Genomic DNA, 15,334 nt, shown 5'->3' with positions numbered 1-15,334 from the left:
CAAGACCATTGTTATCTGTAAACCCTAGGGCCTCAGCGAGAGTGAATGTGCCTCCATCGACATCCGGATAGATACCATCACATTCGAGAATAAGAGGTTTTATTGTTTCTACAGGTCTACCGTACAGTGCCCGTGTGTCATCATCCAGGTCATATTTCTTTCTGTAGCTGCGCGTTCTACCGCACCTTGCTTACGGATGGCGCCTACGAATGGCGGTGCCCTCTAGAAGCGGCAAATAAAAGCTATTGCAATAAGTGGCCCTTGTCAGCTGAAAAGCCTCCTTTTTTTCTGCTGCCTCTTAATTTTTCTCTCTTTCTCTTATATCTACGAATTTTGTTAATGTATATACCTGTTTCACTTTGTGCGTTTGTCTACAATCTGGAAGTTTACAACAAGAGCACAGTCTGCAATACTGACCGCGGAGGGAGCGGCGGTATACTTAAACACCCGATACATTGCCCCTATGGGATGTTTCGCAACAGGTAATAACAGAGCTCCGTTTAATAGTACCTTCGGCGTAAGTTGTACGGTGGCTGCAAGCCACTTGCGATGCGCGGCCATCCAGGAAGTACAAAACGCGCGTCGCGCTACATTTGCCGTTTTCGAGTGGGGCGCATGCTTGCGCGCGATCACGTCACCATCCCGTGCACGCTGTCTACGCCAGCCGCCTCGCACCGCGTGCAAGCTTCATCGTGTTCGGGAGGGCGGCGTTATCGTAAAACGTCATCAACAGTTAGAAATGCCTCTCAACCACAGCATGATGGCCGAGGTTTAGGCACATGGTTAATGAGGGTTTAACGTCCCAACTCGACTCAGGGTATCAGGGACGCCGTAGTGAAGCGCTCCGGAAATTTCGACTACCTGTGGTACTTTGACGTGCACTGACATTGCGCAGCACACGACCCTCTAACATTTTGCCTCCATCTAAATCCGACCACCGCGGCTGGTGTCAAACCCGTTTCTTCTGGGTAAGCAGGTGAGCGCCATAACAACTGAGCCACTGCGGCGGCCGAGGGTGACAGCGCTTAGCATGCGGCTGGTTGAAAACAGCACACGCTCATGGTTTTGCCTGCAAACGCGCTGCCCGATAACAACAGAAAATCTGCGCCCAGAGGACTCTGGGAAGTTCCGGCATTCTGAAATATGACGCAAACGCTCTCAATTGTTCCTTCACCGTAAAAAAAATTTAAAAAATGACGTGCTCGAGAAGCAGTAGTCAGGATTCCTCTGGGCTACCAAGCACGTAATGTTTGAAATTTGTACTCGGATGGGACAATTGACAGAGTTTACGTCATGTCTCAGAATGCATGAGCGCACTGCATCAGATTACAGCAAAATGCGTGACTACACTGTGTCGCCGGGCATAAGAACGACTGCGATCGACGCGAGTAGAAGGTGAACGGGAAGGAAAGGCGAAAAGGTTTATAGAGAGATGAAATCTGTTTGCCAGTCTGCACTGGGGGTATAGGGGGTAGGGTATATTAAGGTTAAAGAGAAAAGAAATCTAAGAGGAAGATGAGCTCAACGAGCAATGGGCCTCTGTCTAGTAGCTGGCCACCACTCGCGCGGGAGTGGCCGTTATGAACACTGTACAATATAGCCTCTTGTGCTTACTTTAGGGAACAGTTAAGAGGTGTGTCGTTTCATCTACCTGGAGTAGGTTAGCGTGATGACTTATCTGTTGACACACCTGCCGCACAGCACGTATTCAGCGCTGCACCTCATCCACCAGACCGCATGTCCTCGCTTGAAGCCTATGCGTGTTGCGACCCTGTGCGTATCTGCATGGGCACGAAAGATGCGCACTCCACCCAATTATTGTCTGTCCGTCGCCTTTTTTGTCCAGGAAACGCCATTCGTGGAAGATGTGCACAGGGAACTCCTTAGCTATTCTGCATGGCGTGCCCTCCGAAAGTGTTGGCGAGGAGGCTATGCGCATGCGCAGGCTGTTATTGGAAAAATGCTTATTAGTGCGTGGCAAAGTTAGAACCTGCCGTGCAAGCCTGACGTTCTCAAGAAACGGAACAGTCCCTGGCAGTTCTTCACCGCCGACGATCGCCGAGGCCACTCTCTGATGATCTTCCGCTCTGTCAGTGGGCACGGATCAAGACGCTCCGGACCACAGCATAGAGATCATCTTTCGGAAGTGTAAGCATGGCAGGCACAAAGAACGCATTCTATAGTCTCGTCAAACCTGGAGGTATAACACGCCGATCTATCAGCCATACAAGTAACAAAAGTGTATTGGTTCGTGAATGCAAGGTCAAGCCACAGGCTCTCAGCAAAGTTGTTTCACGCCGTGGTAGGCAACAGTACCTTGGCAAGATTGAAGTCAGAGATGCAGGTCAGGGACATGGAATCGCGGATGTGCGCTCGAATACTGGCCGGTACTATATGAGGCAAGCGTGATATAGGGCGCAAGTGTTCGAAGTCTACCAGCTCTGTGCACTGTCCAAATTGTGATCGAAACACAATATCCTTTGTCGTGGAGAGTTCACGCCATCCCGTCGTCGCGGTGATTTCCGGTCAGGCCGTTGTGTTCTGGTAGACAATGGTGGACTATTTTATGTCCTTGATTCATGGCAGGCGGACATAGCTTTCGCATTTCCATGGGCACCAAGTCAGGTCATCAGACGCGAAGAACAGCTTGCAAGGCTGCGCTTTAGTAATATAAAAAGGACGGTGGTTTATTCTTCCTGAATTTTAGTCAATTGAATCGGCGGGAAAAATAACCTAAAATGAATTGCGCTCTGTCCCTTTTCACGCCAGAGAGAGTTGATAACTCCAAATTGTTTCAGACACCGCAAAGCGGTTTAAAATCAGAACATTCCTCACCGTAGAAACAGCAAGTGTACAGGCTTACCTTCGCAAGGGCTGAAGCCAAATGTGAAGGACTCCGTCGCAGTGAGGTTGAAGCAGTAATTTACTTCAGGCCTAAGCAAAAAAAAAAGCAAATGACCGAGGGCTGCCAAACTTATTGCACAAATTTTCTGCTATCATGTCAAGTCGTTTAAGTGAGAGGAATGTGATGAGTCTATGCATTTAAAAGCAGGCAGCTGTTAACCTTGGCGTGCTTGTCTCAGGATGTTGTGTAAATATCGGGGAGAGGCTGTTTAGTCTGCCCATTTTAGGGTACTGTTCACTCTTCCTTCGGCTCACCTTTAGGCAGTTTCATTTTGCTCTTCTGGTTCATAGAATTTGAACATAAATTGATCACCTTCTTTCAAGGCGCCTTTGTTCGGCTCCATAGCAGATATCGACATCTATTTGGGAATGAGAACAAGAGCTTACCTGGAGATAATTGTTTCGTGACACCCATGCCTGACCACTACCGAAGCCTACAGACTTCCTCTTTTTCCTCTCTTAACCCCAGACTACAAAGCTGCGAACTCCTTTCCCCTATGAAACATGCAGATCTCTAGAAGTGGCTGTGTCGATCGGTTCTGGTTTGCCTCCTTATTTTTGGTCCCCATCACCAGGAAGGCCATATCATGTGCAGGGCTAACGGCGCTCTCATACATTTCCAAACATCCGTAGTAGGATACAAATCACCAATGAGGCTGCTTTTCCCTGTCAAAAGATCCCTTCCGAGCAAATGGCTTCCGCCGATTCTCATGAGCCTTGTAGCGCGACAGTGCAGGGAGTGGTAGACGAAAGGGGAGTACCCCTCCTGGAATTGTCACGCTAAAGATTCATGAGAATCGGCCGACGCCAGTGTCTAGGAGGGGGTCTTTGTCGGGAAAAGGAGCTTCGTTCTCGAGTTGCATCGCCCTGTAGATCCTGCGAAACCGCAGCCTGATAATTGAAAGAAATGTCTAAAATCTCATTTTTTCCACTTTATTCTGTTTTCCCGTTTTTCCTTGCGCTTCTAACGTAAAGGGTGCGAGCAGAAAGGAAGAATTGCCGCTCTCTGACATTTTTTTCCTTCTTTTAAATCCATTATCATTCTTTCATTGACCATAGGTGATCTATTGGTCGAGTTAGATTCCCTGCCAGAGTCACTTTCCCGATTTTCTGCTTTTGACAGCAACACGCTTTTATTCTTACAGAACGCACCGATGTTCTGTAATCCACGCTGCCCTCTTGTTATGCATTCAGAGCATTTTCTGGCAGAATACATCAGCTATTCACTTTTCAGTCCCGAGTTATTAGCGAGGTACTGACCCTGACCTTATGAAAAACTGCTTTTAACTGTAGAAAAACAGACGATAATGACTATGAATTGAAAACCATCTTCTTAAGCTTGATTGTGAAGTCTGTTTTCGACATCCCACGTTTCTCCGGAAAGCAATTGCACATTTCTGATAATTTCGCTTGTTCCCAAAGGACGAGCAGAAAAGAGCTGCCGCTCGTAGCGTTTCTACAATTGGTCTAGATGTTTGATCCCATTCCACCGACATAAGTGAAGAAACACAAGTCGAGAAATACCTAGCCGGTCTAAGAAAAGTACATGCGAATGCGCCAACCACGTGGCTGTTTAGGTAGCAGTGGATTAGAGGGTGATCGCAATGTGCCCGAAGTATGCATCGTACCAACTAAAACGCTGGGTTATGTGCACGTAGCGAGCTACATAAAGGAAAATGATGCGTGCAACTTTGAGACAGTAAACCAGCAGACAGGGTCAGGACCATACAGGCGTTTATGAGAACAAAGAATAACTGCGCAAAAAGGGCGGGACAAGAGAGGGTTATTCTTCGTTCTCATAATGTCGTACCAACTAGCCCCTCACCGCACTCTTCTAGATACAGGACTTCATGACATCCTAGTTGAAACCAAAAAATGAGCATGGCCAGGGATGTAATACGGAGGCGAAATAATGGCTGGTCTCCTAAAGTACCTGTGTTGATTCCAACAGAGGAAAAGAGTTGAAAGGGCCGTCAGAGAGCCAGGTTGGCTTAAAAAGTTAGGAAGTTTGGGGGGCAAGGTGTCGGCAGATGGCACAAGATAGCGTTAGTTAGAGCAATTTAGGTGACACATTTGCCCTGCAATGAACGAATCTAGTGATGTGGAGGAGGAGGAGTTGCCGCCTTTTTTATATTTTCTTGTCAGCTGCGTAAATGTCAGCAAAAGGTCACAAATACGATCGCTTTGAAAGTGCGCCAAAATCAGCACATGACATCCAACTTGTGCGCTGTACAGCAGAAAGATGTTTCCTTTAGTAACTGCCTTGTCCTGAGTTCTTCATATTACCGAACTCAGATGTGGATGGAATTTCACTTAGCCTATCGAGACGTCATTTCGTACAAGGAGCGCTTTCGACAAGACCTGAGGTTACAGATAAGTTATCATTCTCCGTTGTTTGCAGGCATAAGACCTCCTCAACTTGTCCGCTCTAAAAGGGTCCAAATAACTTTCTTCGCTGTGGCACGAGCAGGGAATAACGAAACTCAATCAACTGGTAGGATTCCTACCGGTATCTCCTAGGTTACGCCAGATGAGGCACATTGTCAGAGGTGCGAACCTGGCGTGTTAGATTTGTTAGTAGTCGCCTTTGACAGATAATAAAAGCAGATAATAAGAATAATCCACGTTGCTTACTAACCCAGGTTCTCCGTTTTGACCCTGGTAGTGATATTGGAAAAGAGCGAAGCGCTTCTCTGGCTCGTATACTGATAGTGAGATGGTCAGGCACATCATTCTGGGATTATCAATTGAGCTCAAGTAGGCAACGGCGTAATCCACCTCTCTTATCGCTTCCACCAAGACTTTTGTGTTCACTTCCTGGAAATGAAAAGATTTGAGGTGGCACATTGCATTCATTTTTGCCATGTTTCCTCGGAGTTAATATTGCCGGAAAATTCTTGACAAGCAAGACGGCTCACGTAGCGCTTGCGCAAGCCGAGGGTAGATACGTAAATGTTGTTTGGAAGCAAGATCTGCTTCCGACGGTGCGATGCACCGCCGGAAGCGATGCACCACTGTGTCGGCGATTTCCAAAGAATAAAAAAAATAATTAAGGAGAGAGGGTTCTTGGAATATTACAGCTATACCGGGCAACAGGCAAATAATGCAAAAGCTAATGATCGCAGCGCTCAAAGGAAAATTCGAAGAAAAAACAACGCGAAAAAGATTAGAACGGATTGCACGTATTACCTCTGAAAATGCAGTAATAATACATGACACGCGAAACTGCTTGGAGGTCTGGCAACAGTGCGTCTGCAGTGCCCGTTCGCCATATTGGTTTGTTCGAAATGCTGTGGGCAGAGTTTGCAGACTGTGCTTCCTCATTTCAGTCAGTGCAGCATGGAAGTTGCAGATGCTATCTCTCCTGTGCGCGCACCACGTCAATGAGACTCACCGGGTCGTGTACTAAGCGTGCTCCATCCATAGTTAAACTGCGAAAGTCAGGACAAGAGAAGACGACAGAACACAGCGCTGTGTTCTGTCGTCTTCTCTTGTCCTGCCTTTCGCAGTTTAACTATGGATGGAACATAGTTACTGCGAAAGGCAGGACAAGAGAAGACGGCAGAACACAGCGCTGTGTTCTTTCGCGTTGTAGCTATGGAAGATCGTCACCAAATCGCCCAACAGCTTGCTCAACTAAAAGTGTTTTTTTTTTTGGTATCCATGAAGGCCTCTTAAATCTCTTCGGTAAAATGTCAAAGCTAATCTTTTACCAAATGTAGCTTCTAACCTGCTGTTTAGCCAGCGCTAAAAGTACCATCGATAACTGCTCATCGCGCGTCTTTGTCTTTTTAGGTTTATCTGAAGCCGATAAGAACGTGCACTGAGGGATGCGTCGGGAAGTGACAATCGCTGGCGTTCGGACGCACAGAGTGTGGCATTTTCTCCGAATGTGGGGTATGCTCCTCAAGCAGTATTGCAGGGCCTATCTTGTGCCCCACCCATGCCAGGCAGACATGTGCGGAGCAGATATCGTACTTGTAACAAATGGTATTAAGAAGAAGAAAACAGGTCTGTCGTTTAAAATATCGCAAGCGTGCGCACCAACAGAGTGTGTGTGTGTGTGTGTGTGTGTGTGTGTGTGTGTGTGTGTGTGTGTGTGTGTGCGCGCGCGCGCGCGCCTGTGAGTGTGCGTGTGTGCGTGTGCGTGTGTGTGTGTGTGTGTGTGTCCTTCCAAAGTGGTAGTGGCTATCTATGGTGCGAAGAAAAGGGCGCTTGACTGAAAGAAGAAGCCTATGCGGCAGTTGTCCTATGGGCTTGACCTTGATCAATCCGTGCGTGCAGGTAGGTTCATTTGTAACGGCTTCAGACACTTAGCTGGGTCCTAAAGCTGGACAAAAACGAAACGACTTTATCGCCGAGCAAGCTGCTGCCATGTACAGTGCTGACAATAAAATTGTATAGATTAAAGTGTGTTCTGCGTGTCCTCGGCGACCTATAGTACCTGCTACTGATTTTTGTTAACAAATTTTCATCGCGTGGAAATCTATATTAAGAAATCTGACAAAAAAGGAATTAACGCACTTGCACGTTAATTTTTATACGTTATATTACATTTCAAGCACGCACTGATACCCATGATAAGCAGGTGAGGTCTACCGCGGCAATAATGATTAACAATGTATGTCGCCTTGTAACGACTGCGCTGTGAAAAAGAGTTTCGTTACAGTTTCCAAAAACAATTCAAGGCGTTAAATAATCACTACACGCGCCAAGAACTACGCGATAAACGTCATGGCTCCACCAAACGACGTTGGTAGCAGGAGAGCAGTATGTGCATACTTATTTTTATTGAGGGTAAATTAACGCTCTTCCTTTCAATGGAGCTACATGCGCGAACAGCACCAACATATTGCCACGTATCATTGTAGTGTTTGTTCGTTCACGCTCAAGGCTGCAGGAAAGGGCTGTTATCATTTTTGTTCGTGACGCGAGAAGCGACCAGTCTAATCTCGATTGACCGCAGCCATGAAAGGCTGCATCTAGGTTTTTCCAGATTACTGTAGATATCTTGTCCTGCTATCTGGAAGCTTCCTTGCCGGCTTTAAATTGAGCGATTTCGCGAGCAGCGGACATTCGTAGTTCGACGACCGACGAGCACGTTTGTTGCTGCCCGAGCTCGTCCAGACCCAGCGAAGTTTTTTTTCGGCGCTGGCTTCCTGAGAAGTTTCATCGACAAGTGCAGGCGGGCCCCGGATCCACTGCGACCCGGAGGTTCCGCAACCAGCCTTCCCCGCCCAGGCGCCGTGCCTTTGCCGGTGCTCGGGCAAACTGCGTGAAGTTCGTGCAAGCAGCAGCCCAGCCGGCCACCCGTGACGTCATGGGAGGCCCGGGACCTGCTGCCCCTCCCGTGTTCCGTGCGCCGCCCCCAAAGGCGCACTGTTTTTCGTTCACAGTTACTTCCGACGCGACAGCTGACGACATCGTCGACGGCATCGAGTTGGTTGTCGGCCCGAAAGGGCTAGAGAGCCTCCAGCACCATGGAGGCATGAAGTTCTGCGTCGCCATGGACTCTGCTGCGGCGGCGGAGAAGATGCTCGTGGAAGGCGCCTTCAATGTGAACGGCACTTCCGTCCCAGTAGCCTGCGTGGGTCCTGCCGTGGTCCACGTGACGGCTTTTCGTGTGCCGCTGTTCGTGGGAGACGCGGCGCTGGCAGCGGCACTGAGCTCTTTCGGCAAGGTGCTGGACATCACCCACCCCGTCCTCAAGGGCCGTCGTCACGTCGGCAACGGGACGCGCGTGGTCCGGATCGAGATGAAGCAGGCGGTGCCGAACTTCTTGACCGTCCAGGGCCACCGCGTCATGTTTGATTACCGAGGCGTCCGGAAGGTGTGTTCCCGCTGCGGGCAGGACGGCCACATCGGCGCGGCGTGTCGAACGCCGCGGTGCGCTCGCTGCGAGGTGTTCGGCCACGACACGGCCGGATGCGGAGCGGCTTGCAGGCGCTGCGGTGGAAGCCACGCCACAGCGGACTGCCTGCGGCCACGGTCCTATGCGGCGGCCGCCGCCTCGAGGAAGGAACCGAGTAAGGACAACGTGGCCGCAGAAACGCGGAGCCCACCAACCGTCCGGACGCCTGTTGCCGACGAGCACCCAACGACCAGCCGCCCGAGGGAGCCCGAACCCGCCCCCGCGACGGAGGTGCCCGTGAAGGAGCAGCTCGAGGGGACGCCTTCAAACGAGGTGGAGCCGTTCGGTGCTGTTTTCGCGGAACCCTTGCCGCCGCTACCCCGCACAGCTTCCTTCAACACCGAGAGCAGCAGCGGCGATGAGTCGAGCGTGGCGTCGGGCGACCTGGTGGACGTACCGGACAAAGTCACGCCGCTTCGCCTGACAGGCGACTTGACGTGCGGCCAGGTGTCAGGACCGACGACTCCTGGAGGTGCGGACAACGCGCGCTTCCCGTCACCAGCCAGCCACACCCTCCCATCGGCGACCCTGGCGTCGGCATCGGCTTCAGCTGCGAGCGTCGCCAAGACCACGCAGCAACCGGTGAGCGAGGCCACAAGCGCCGACGGCCCCGAAAACATGGACTTTTCCCGACCAGACTTCAAACGTGCCCACCCCCAATCATCGGAATCCGAAGGGACTGTTAACGAACGTTCTAGCAAAAAAGTGCCGCGCGCGCCAAGCGCCGCCCATTGCAGCGCTCTTTAGGTTGTATGCTATGCCGTCGGTGCTCTTGGCAGTCATGGCGGTTGTGCATCTCCTCTCCCTGAATGTTCGGGGATTTCAATCCGTAGACAGACAGAGAGAGGTGATGCACTTTGCCAGGGCTAGGGGCGTCGACATCCTGTTTTTACAGGAATGCAACTTCCGTACTTCACTTGATGTGCTGAATTTCACCACCCGGTTTTCTGTTTTTGCTTATTTTTCGTTGACTGATTTTCATATGTGCGGTGTTGGTGTCGTTTTTGTAAACCCCTGCCTGCGCGCGGGTGCTCATTGCACTTTCGGGCTGGACGGCCGCACTCTTGCGGTCGACTTCACACTAAACCAGCGGCGGGTACGTGCGTTGGTTGTATATGCGCCAGCACGGCGGACTAGTAGTTCTGATTTTTTTGAGCGCCTCGACTCATTCCTCCTTGATCCCTACCCCACTTTCATCGTCGGTGACTTCAATTGTGTACTTAACATCGACCGCGACGTCCGCGGACAGGGTCACGGTCGCCGTTATTGCGGTGCCCCCGCGCTCCGCGATCTCGTGACTCAGTTCCGCTTGTCTGACGCGTGGGTGCAGCTTCACGGGGATGCCTTTGGAGCGACGTTTGAGAGAGCACAGTCAGCGAGTCGGATAGACAAATTCTATTTTCCACCAGAGCTCGCTTCTTTTGTCGTTAGCTGCGAAGTTCTCGCGTTCCCTGCAGGCACGCCGGTGATTTCCGATCACCACCCCTTGTCAGTCAGGCTCGACTTTGGTGAGGACACCCCACGTACTGTTACGTGGCGCATGGACACGAGCCTACTGGCGGACCCGGAAAGCGTGGCGTCGCTGCGTACGGCGTTGGCAGCATCGTGCAAGAGCTTCGTTGCGACTGATTCATGGGACACACTCAAGGCTCGTTGGCAGGCAACTCTGGTGGCGGCCGGTCAAGACCGCAGACGGCGGGTAACTCATGCACTGAATGACACCCTCAAGCGCATCCGTATAGTGCAAAGGGGAGCACCCTTAACCTTTGCCATGAGCGATTACCTGAGTCTACTTAAAGCACGTTACCACGTGTTGCTCTGCCAGTCATCACGGGCAGCTAGTCGTGCACACCAGCTCGGGCGGCCGATATCAGACCCGGCTGTGCTACGACACGTACGCGCAGGCACGGCAGAGGAATTCGCTGCCGCTACTGTGCCTTTCGTGACACTCCCAGACGGCACCCAAAGCAAAACCACGGCCGATATCTGCACGATCTTCGCAAGCCACTTTTCGAACCTGTTCTCTACGGACAGTTGGCTACATCTTCAGGATGGCTATGACGGGCTTCTACAAAGTTTTTTTGGAAACTTGCCACGAGTAGCTGCAGAGTTGCATGAAAACCTTTGCGCACCAGCCACAAGCCAAGAGCTACACGCCATCCTGCAGAGTATGAATGCAGCCTCTGCCCCCGGTCCAGACGGCATTCCAACAACTTTTTATTCAAACTTTTTTTACGAGATCCAAGGAGCACTCCTGAAGATGGTCAACGGCTTCCTCGCGGATGGGTTACGTCCAAACTCTTTCCGCGAATGTCGCATCATACTCATTCCGAAAGCGGGCGGTGACCCCTCCGACCCGCAAGCATGGCGGCCCATAAGCCTCTTAAACGCAGATTACAAAATAGTCACATCTTTACTGAACACAAGAATGCGGACGATCCTACCTCACCTAATCCACCGGGCTCAAACCAGCAGTGTCCCTGACCGCTCTGTGTTTGATGCATTGGCACTCACTAGAGACCTGTTCACATTTGCCAGCAGGACGGGCTTCAGCGGGTGCTTTGTTTCACTAGACCAGGCGAAAGCATTCGATCGGGTGGAACACTCGTATCTGTTCGGAGTCCTTGAAGCCTTCGGATTCCCTCCGCAAATTGTCAGCAGGCTGCGCTTACTTTACGCAGACCTGAATGCTCGCCTCTCCGTAAACGGCCACCAGAGCGCTCCCTTCTCAGTCACCAGGGGCATAAGGCAAGGATGCCCTCTCTCCCCAACATTCTTCGTGTTATGCCTGGATCCACTCATCCGGCGCATTAACGACAGCCCATCCATACGCGGCTTCCCTCTGCCTGGCCAGGGCCAAATCAAGGTATCGGCCTACGCCGATGACGTGTCGCTTTTCCTCAAGGACGAGGATAGCTACGCCGCTTTTTCGCGGCTGTTTCTCGAGTACAGCGAGATATCTGGGGCCCTATTGAACAGGGGAAAAAGCAAGGCACTAAGGTTTTGCACCTTCACACCGAACTTTGCGGGCGAGGTGGAGTGGGTGCAGGGAGTGAAAGTCCTGGGAGTAGTATTCCTCGCCAGCGGAGAAGTAGCCCGCGAAACCTGGACTAACCTCCGCACGAACGCTGAGAAACGCCTCTCGGTGGCGTCAACTTTCCGCCTTTCATTGGCAGAGCGCTGCTATATAGTTAAGTCCACAATCCTAGCCGCATGTTATTTTGTCGCCCGCGTCGCAAACCCACCGCGCACGTTTGCGCGCAGGCTAACCTCGGCCTGTGGCTCTTTCGTTTGGGCGGGCAAAACCGAACTTGTGTCACGAATGTTCATGCGCCTTCCATCGTACATGGGTGGGTTTGGTATACCTTGTATCCGCACCATGTGCAATGTGCTCGCCTTGCGAGGAGTACGAGATCGTGTACGCAACCCAGACTATCCCGGGAGAACACTCCTCACATACTTTCTGGGTACAGCGCGTAACGAGTTTTTTTCACAACACGTGGTTGGCCCTACAGCCGAGCAGCCCCCGGCATTTTTCGTTAATGTGCGTCGCACACTGACGTCGTTGACTGCCAGCGTGCCCGATCTGGATGTTGATGAAACCCCGCCCTCCAGGATGTGTGAAGCACTAACGGTCGCTGCGCTGACCCGCGAACAACTCCAGAAAACGAGACGGGCACGCTGGCGCCAACTGACCTCAGCTACGCTTCCTGCAGATGTCAGGGACTTCGGCTGGCTGCGAGGCTGGCGGGTCCTGCCCACAAGAGACCGCCTTGCGGCGTGGGGCGTGGCGCCCTCCGCCCGATGCCCGCAGTGCGGTCTGCTTGAAACTTTGCAGCACGCAATGTTTGAGTGTGTAGTTGCGCGCACATTTTGGACATTAGTGTCACGCATGTTTTTAACCCGCCTGGAAGCGCGCACTAGTTCTCCCGAAGTGTTTCAAAATATGCTCTTGTGTGTCGGCATGTTCGTTTTGTGGCGGCAGCGTGGAGTGGCATCCTTAAATGGGCGTCCGCAAAGAACAATGTTCCCAATGTTGCAGCGCCTGCGCACGCGCCTCTTTGAACAAGCATGCATGGACGCTCTGTCAATGAGCGAGGCTGAGTTCTTGCGCAAATGGTCGACATACTTTATCGTCCTGCGCGGCGGTCGAGTATCGGCATTTCTACTGCATTACTGACGTGCTCAGTGCTGCGTCACTGAGCATGTGCTTGACAGATCAGAGCATTAAGTTCAAATGTTTTGTTTTGTATTTTCTATGTTAAAACAGAAAAAATAAACTTCTCTTTCTACGCCGCCACCGAGTGAGTCAGTTCTTTTGCGGGCGCAAGTCAGCCCAAATAAAGAGCTTCGTTTGCAAGTATTTCTGGTGTCTTCCTCACCGTTGGACTGCCGTCACTACAACGTGACATCTGGTGGAGGTGCTGGGTAGCCTTCCAGGTACCGGACAACCCCTGCAGGTCGTGACGCCAGCCCTTTGAGTTATTCGCCGAAAGACGTGACTCCAGTCTACCACGCAGCCTCTGGAGCCTCCAGCCATGACTTACGCCGCAGTAGTGCGCCGTCCTGTACCTCGACGACGAGACCCAAGCCCCTATCGCACTTAGCCAGCTGCGCTGGAGCGCCGCCCTCTCGCCCCAACTCGCCCGTCCTACGAGCGTCGTACACGGCCGAGGAAATGCGTCGAGTGGAGAACACCCGACCAGCGCCGCCCACAATGCTTCCAGTGCGGAAAAGCCAGTCACATTCTCCGGTACTGCCCATACAGGAGAATGGGCATCCGAGGGTTCCCTTACGACGCCCCACGACCCCAATCCGGCCAGCGACCAGCCGAAATCGAGGATTTTTTGCGTCGGGAAGGATACTCATCGCCGAGCCGCCTATCGCGTTCTCCGTCGCCATCGTCACCGCGCTAAGTATCTCCTAGCCGAGGCTACGCAGTGCGTGGACGCTTCCCGAGCCCCCGAAGGTTAAACTGAATAAAGCAGCCTCTGGAGGTGAGGTTGCTTCTGAGCGCAAGAACTAAGATCTTCCATCGACGAAAACAGAAGACCATGCCCCCTACGACGACGACGAACCCTACGACAACGACGAGCCCTACGACAACGACGACTCCTACGAAGACGACGACTCCTACGAAGACGACGACTCCTACGAAGACGACGACCCCTACGAAGACGACGACCCCTACGAAGACGACGATCCCTACGACGACGACGATCCCTACGACGACGACGATCCCTACGACGACGACGATCCCTACGACGACGACGATCCCTACGACGACGACGATCCCTACGACGACGACGATCCCTACGACGACGACGATCCCTACGACGACGACAATCCCTACGACGACAAATACGACGACAAAAACTACGACAACACCGACGACAACAACGACGACACGGCCAGACTTGAAGCTTTTCCCGCTGCCCTTACGCCTTATTAGGAACGCTAAAGGACTCTAAGTTCTCAAAGCATTATCCGTGTTTAATTTCAATTTAAAGCATCGAGACGATGCTTCTTTGGAAGGGGGGTAATGCCACGTATCATTGTAGTGTTTGTTCGTTCACGCTCAAGGCTGCAGGAAAGGGCTGTTATCATTTTTGTTCGTGACGCGAGAAGCGACCAGTCTAATCTCGATTGATCGCAGCCATGAAAGGCTGCATCTAGGTTTTTCCAGATTACTGTAGATATCTTGTCCTGCTATCTGGAAGCTTCCTTGCCGGCTTTAAATTGAGCGATGCCGCGAGCAGCGGACATTCGTAGTTCGACGATTGACGAGCACGCTTGTTGCTTACGCCGCCACCGAGTGAGTCAGTTCTTTTGCGGGCGCAAGTCAGCCCAAATAAAGAGCTTCGTTTGCAAGTATTTCTGGTGTCTTCCTGACCGCTGGACTGCCGTCACTACAACGTGACAATATGCCGGTCAAAAAAATTCTCATCTATTTGGTCGTTCAGTATGTCTGCCAGCTTGTTTGCGCGTTTACATCCTACGCAGTATTTGGTAACGGAGGGTCGAAAAAGCTCAAGATATCCTCCTCACTTCGATCGCTGAGATAAAGGTTCCTGCTGCACTACTTATTAAACAGGTTTCAAACCATATCAGCGCAAGTGAGTAAAAGAATACAAATTGTACCAACAAACGCGATTGGCCTCGTATTATGCCATAGATTTGAAACTAAGCTGTTTCAAGTGAAACTGAAGGAAATACGCATTTGACAGCCAATTTTTTTGGCATCTGGCAGAGCGATATTCATCAGAACGCGTTTCGTTCCACCCCCCCCCCCCCCAAGGAAACAAAAAAAAATTATTTGGCTGCATGATGAGTAAGCTTAAGATGCAGTGCGATAGCGTTACGTCCTGGGTCCATTGCACACGGATGGAATTTGGTGGTGACAATGACAATGGCAGTTAACACTCGCGGAATGTTCGCGGAACGATAATATTATATTATACTCGCGGGCTGTAGAAATCGTTGAACAGTTTAAATGCCTCGGGGTTATGTTTTCTGCCA

General features: G+C 51.4%; 1 protein-coding gene across 1 annotated transcript in view; it reads right to left on the bottom strand.

The window, feature by feature from the left end:
* The window catches only part of LOC149362040 (uncharacterized), a 42,876-nt gene that overhangs the window by 6,102 nt on the left and 21,440 nt on the right, over positions 1–15,334 (bottom strand). The window contains exons 2-3 of the mRNA XM_089568210.1: positions 5,543–5,721; positions 2,864–2,934 (exon numbers count right to left, since the gene is read on the bottom strand). Coding sequence (XP_089424336.1) covers positions 2,864–2,934; positions 5,543–5,721 — 250 coding nt within the window. The remainder of the gene's footprint in view (positions 1–2,863; positions 2,935–5,542; positions 5,722–15,334) is intronic.

This window comes from Amblyomma mixtum, chromosome 2, assembly GCF_055824585.1.
Source record: "Amblyomma mixtum isolate Tamu chromosome 2, ASM5582458v1, whole genome shotgun sequence".
Classification (NCBI taxonomy): Eukaryota; Metazoa; Arthropoda; class Arachnida; order Ixodida; family Ixodidae; genus Amblyomma; species Amblyomma mixtum.
The sequence above is the reverse complement of the archived record's forward strand: the minus strand, read 5'-3'. Positions and strand labels throughout refer to the sequence as shown.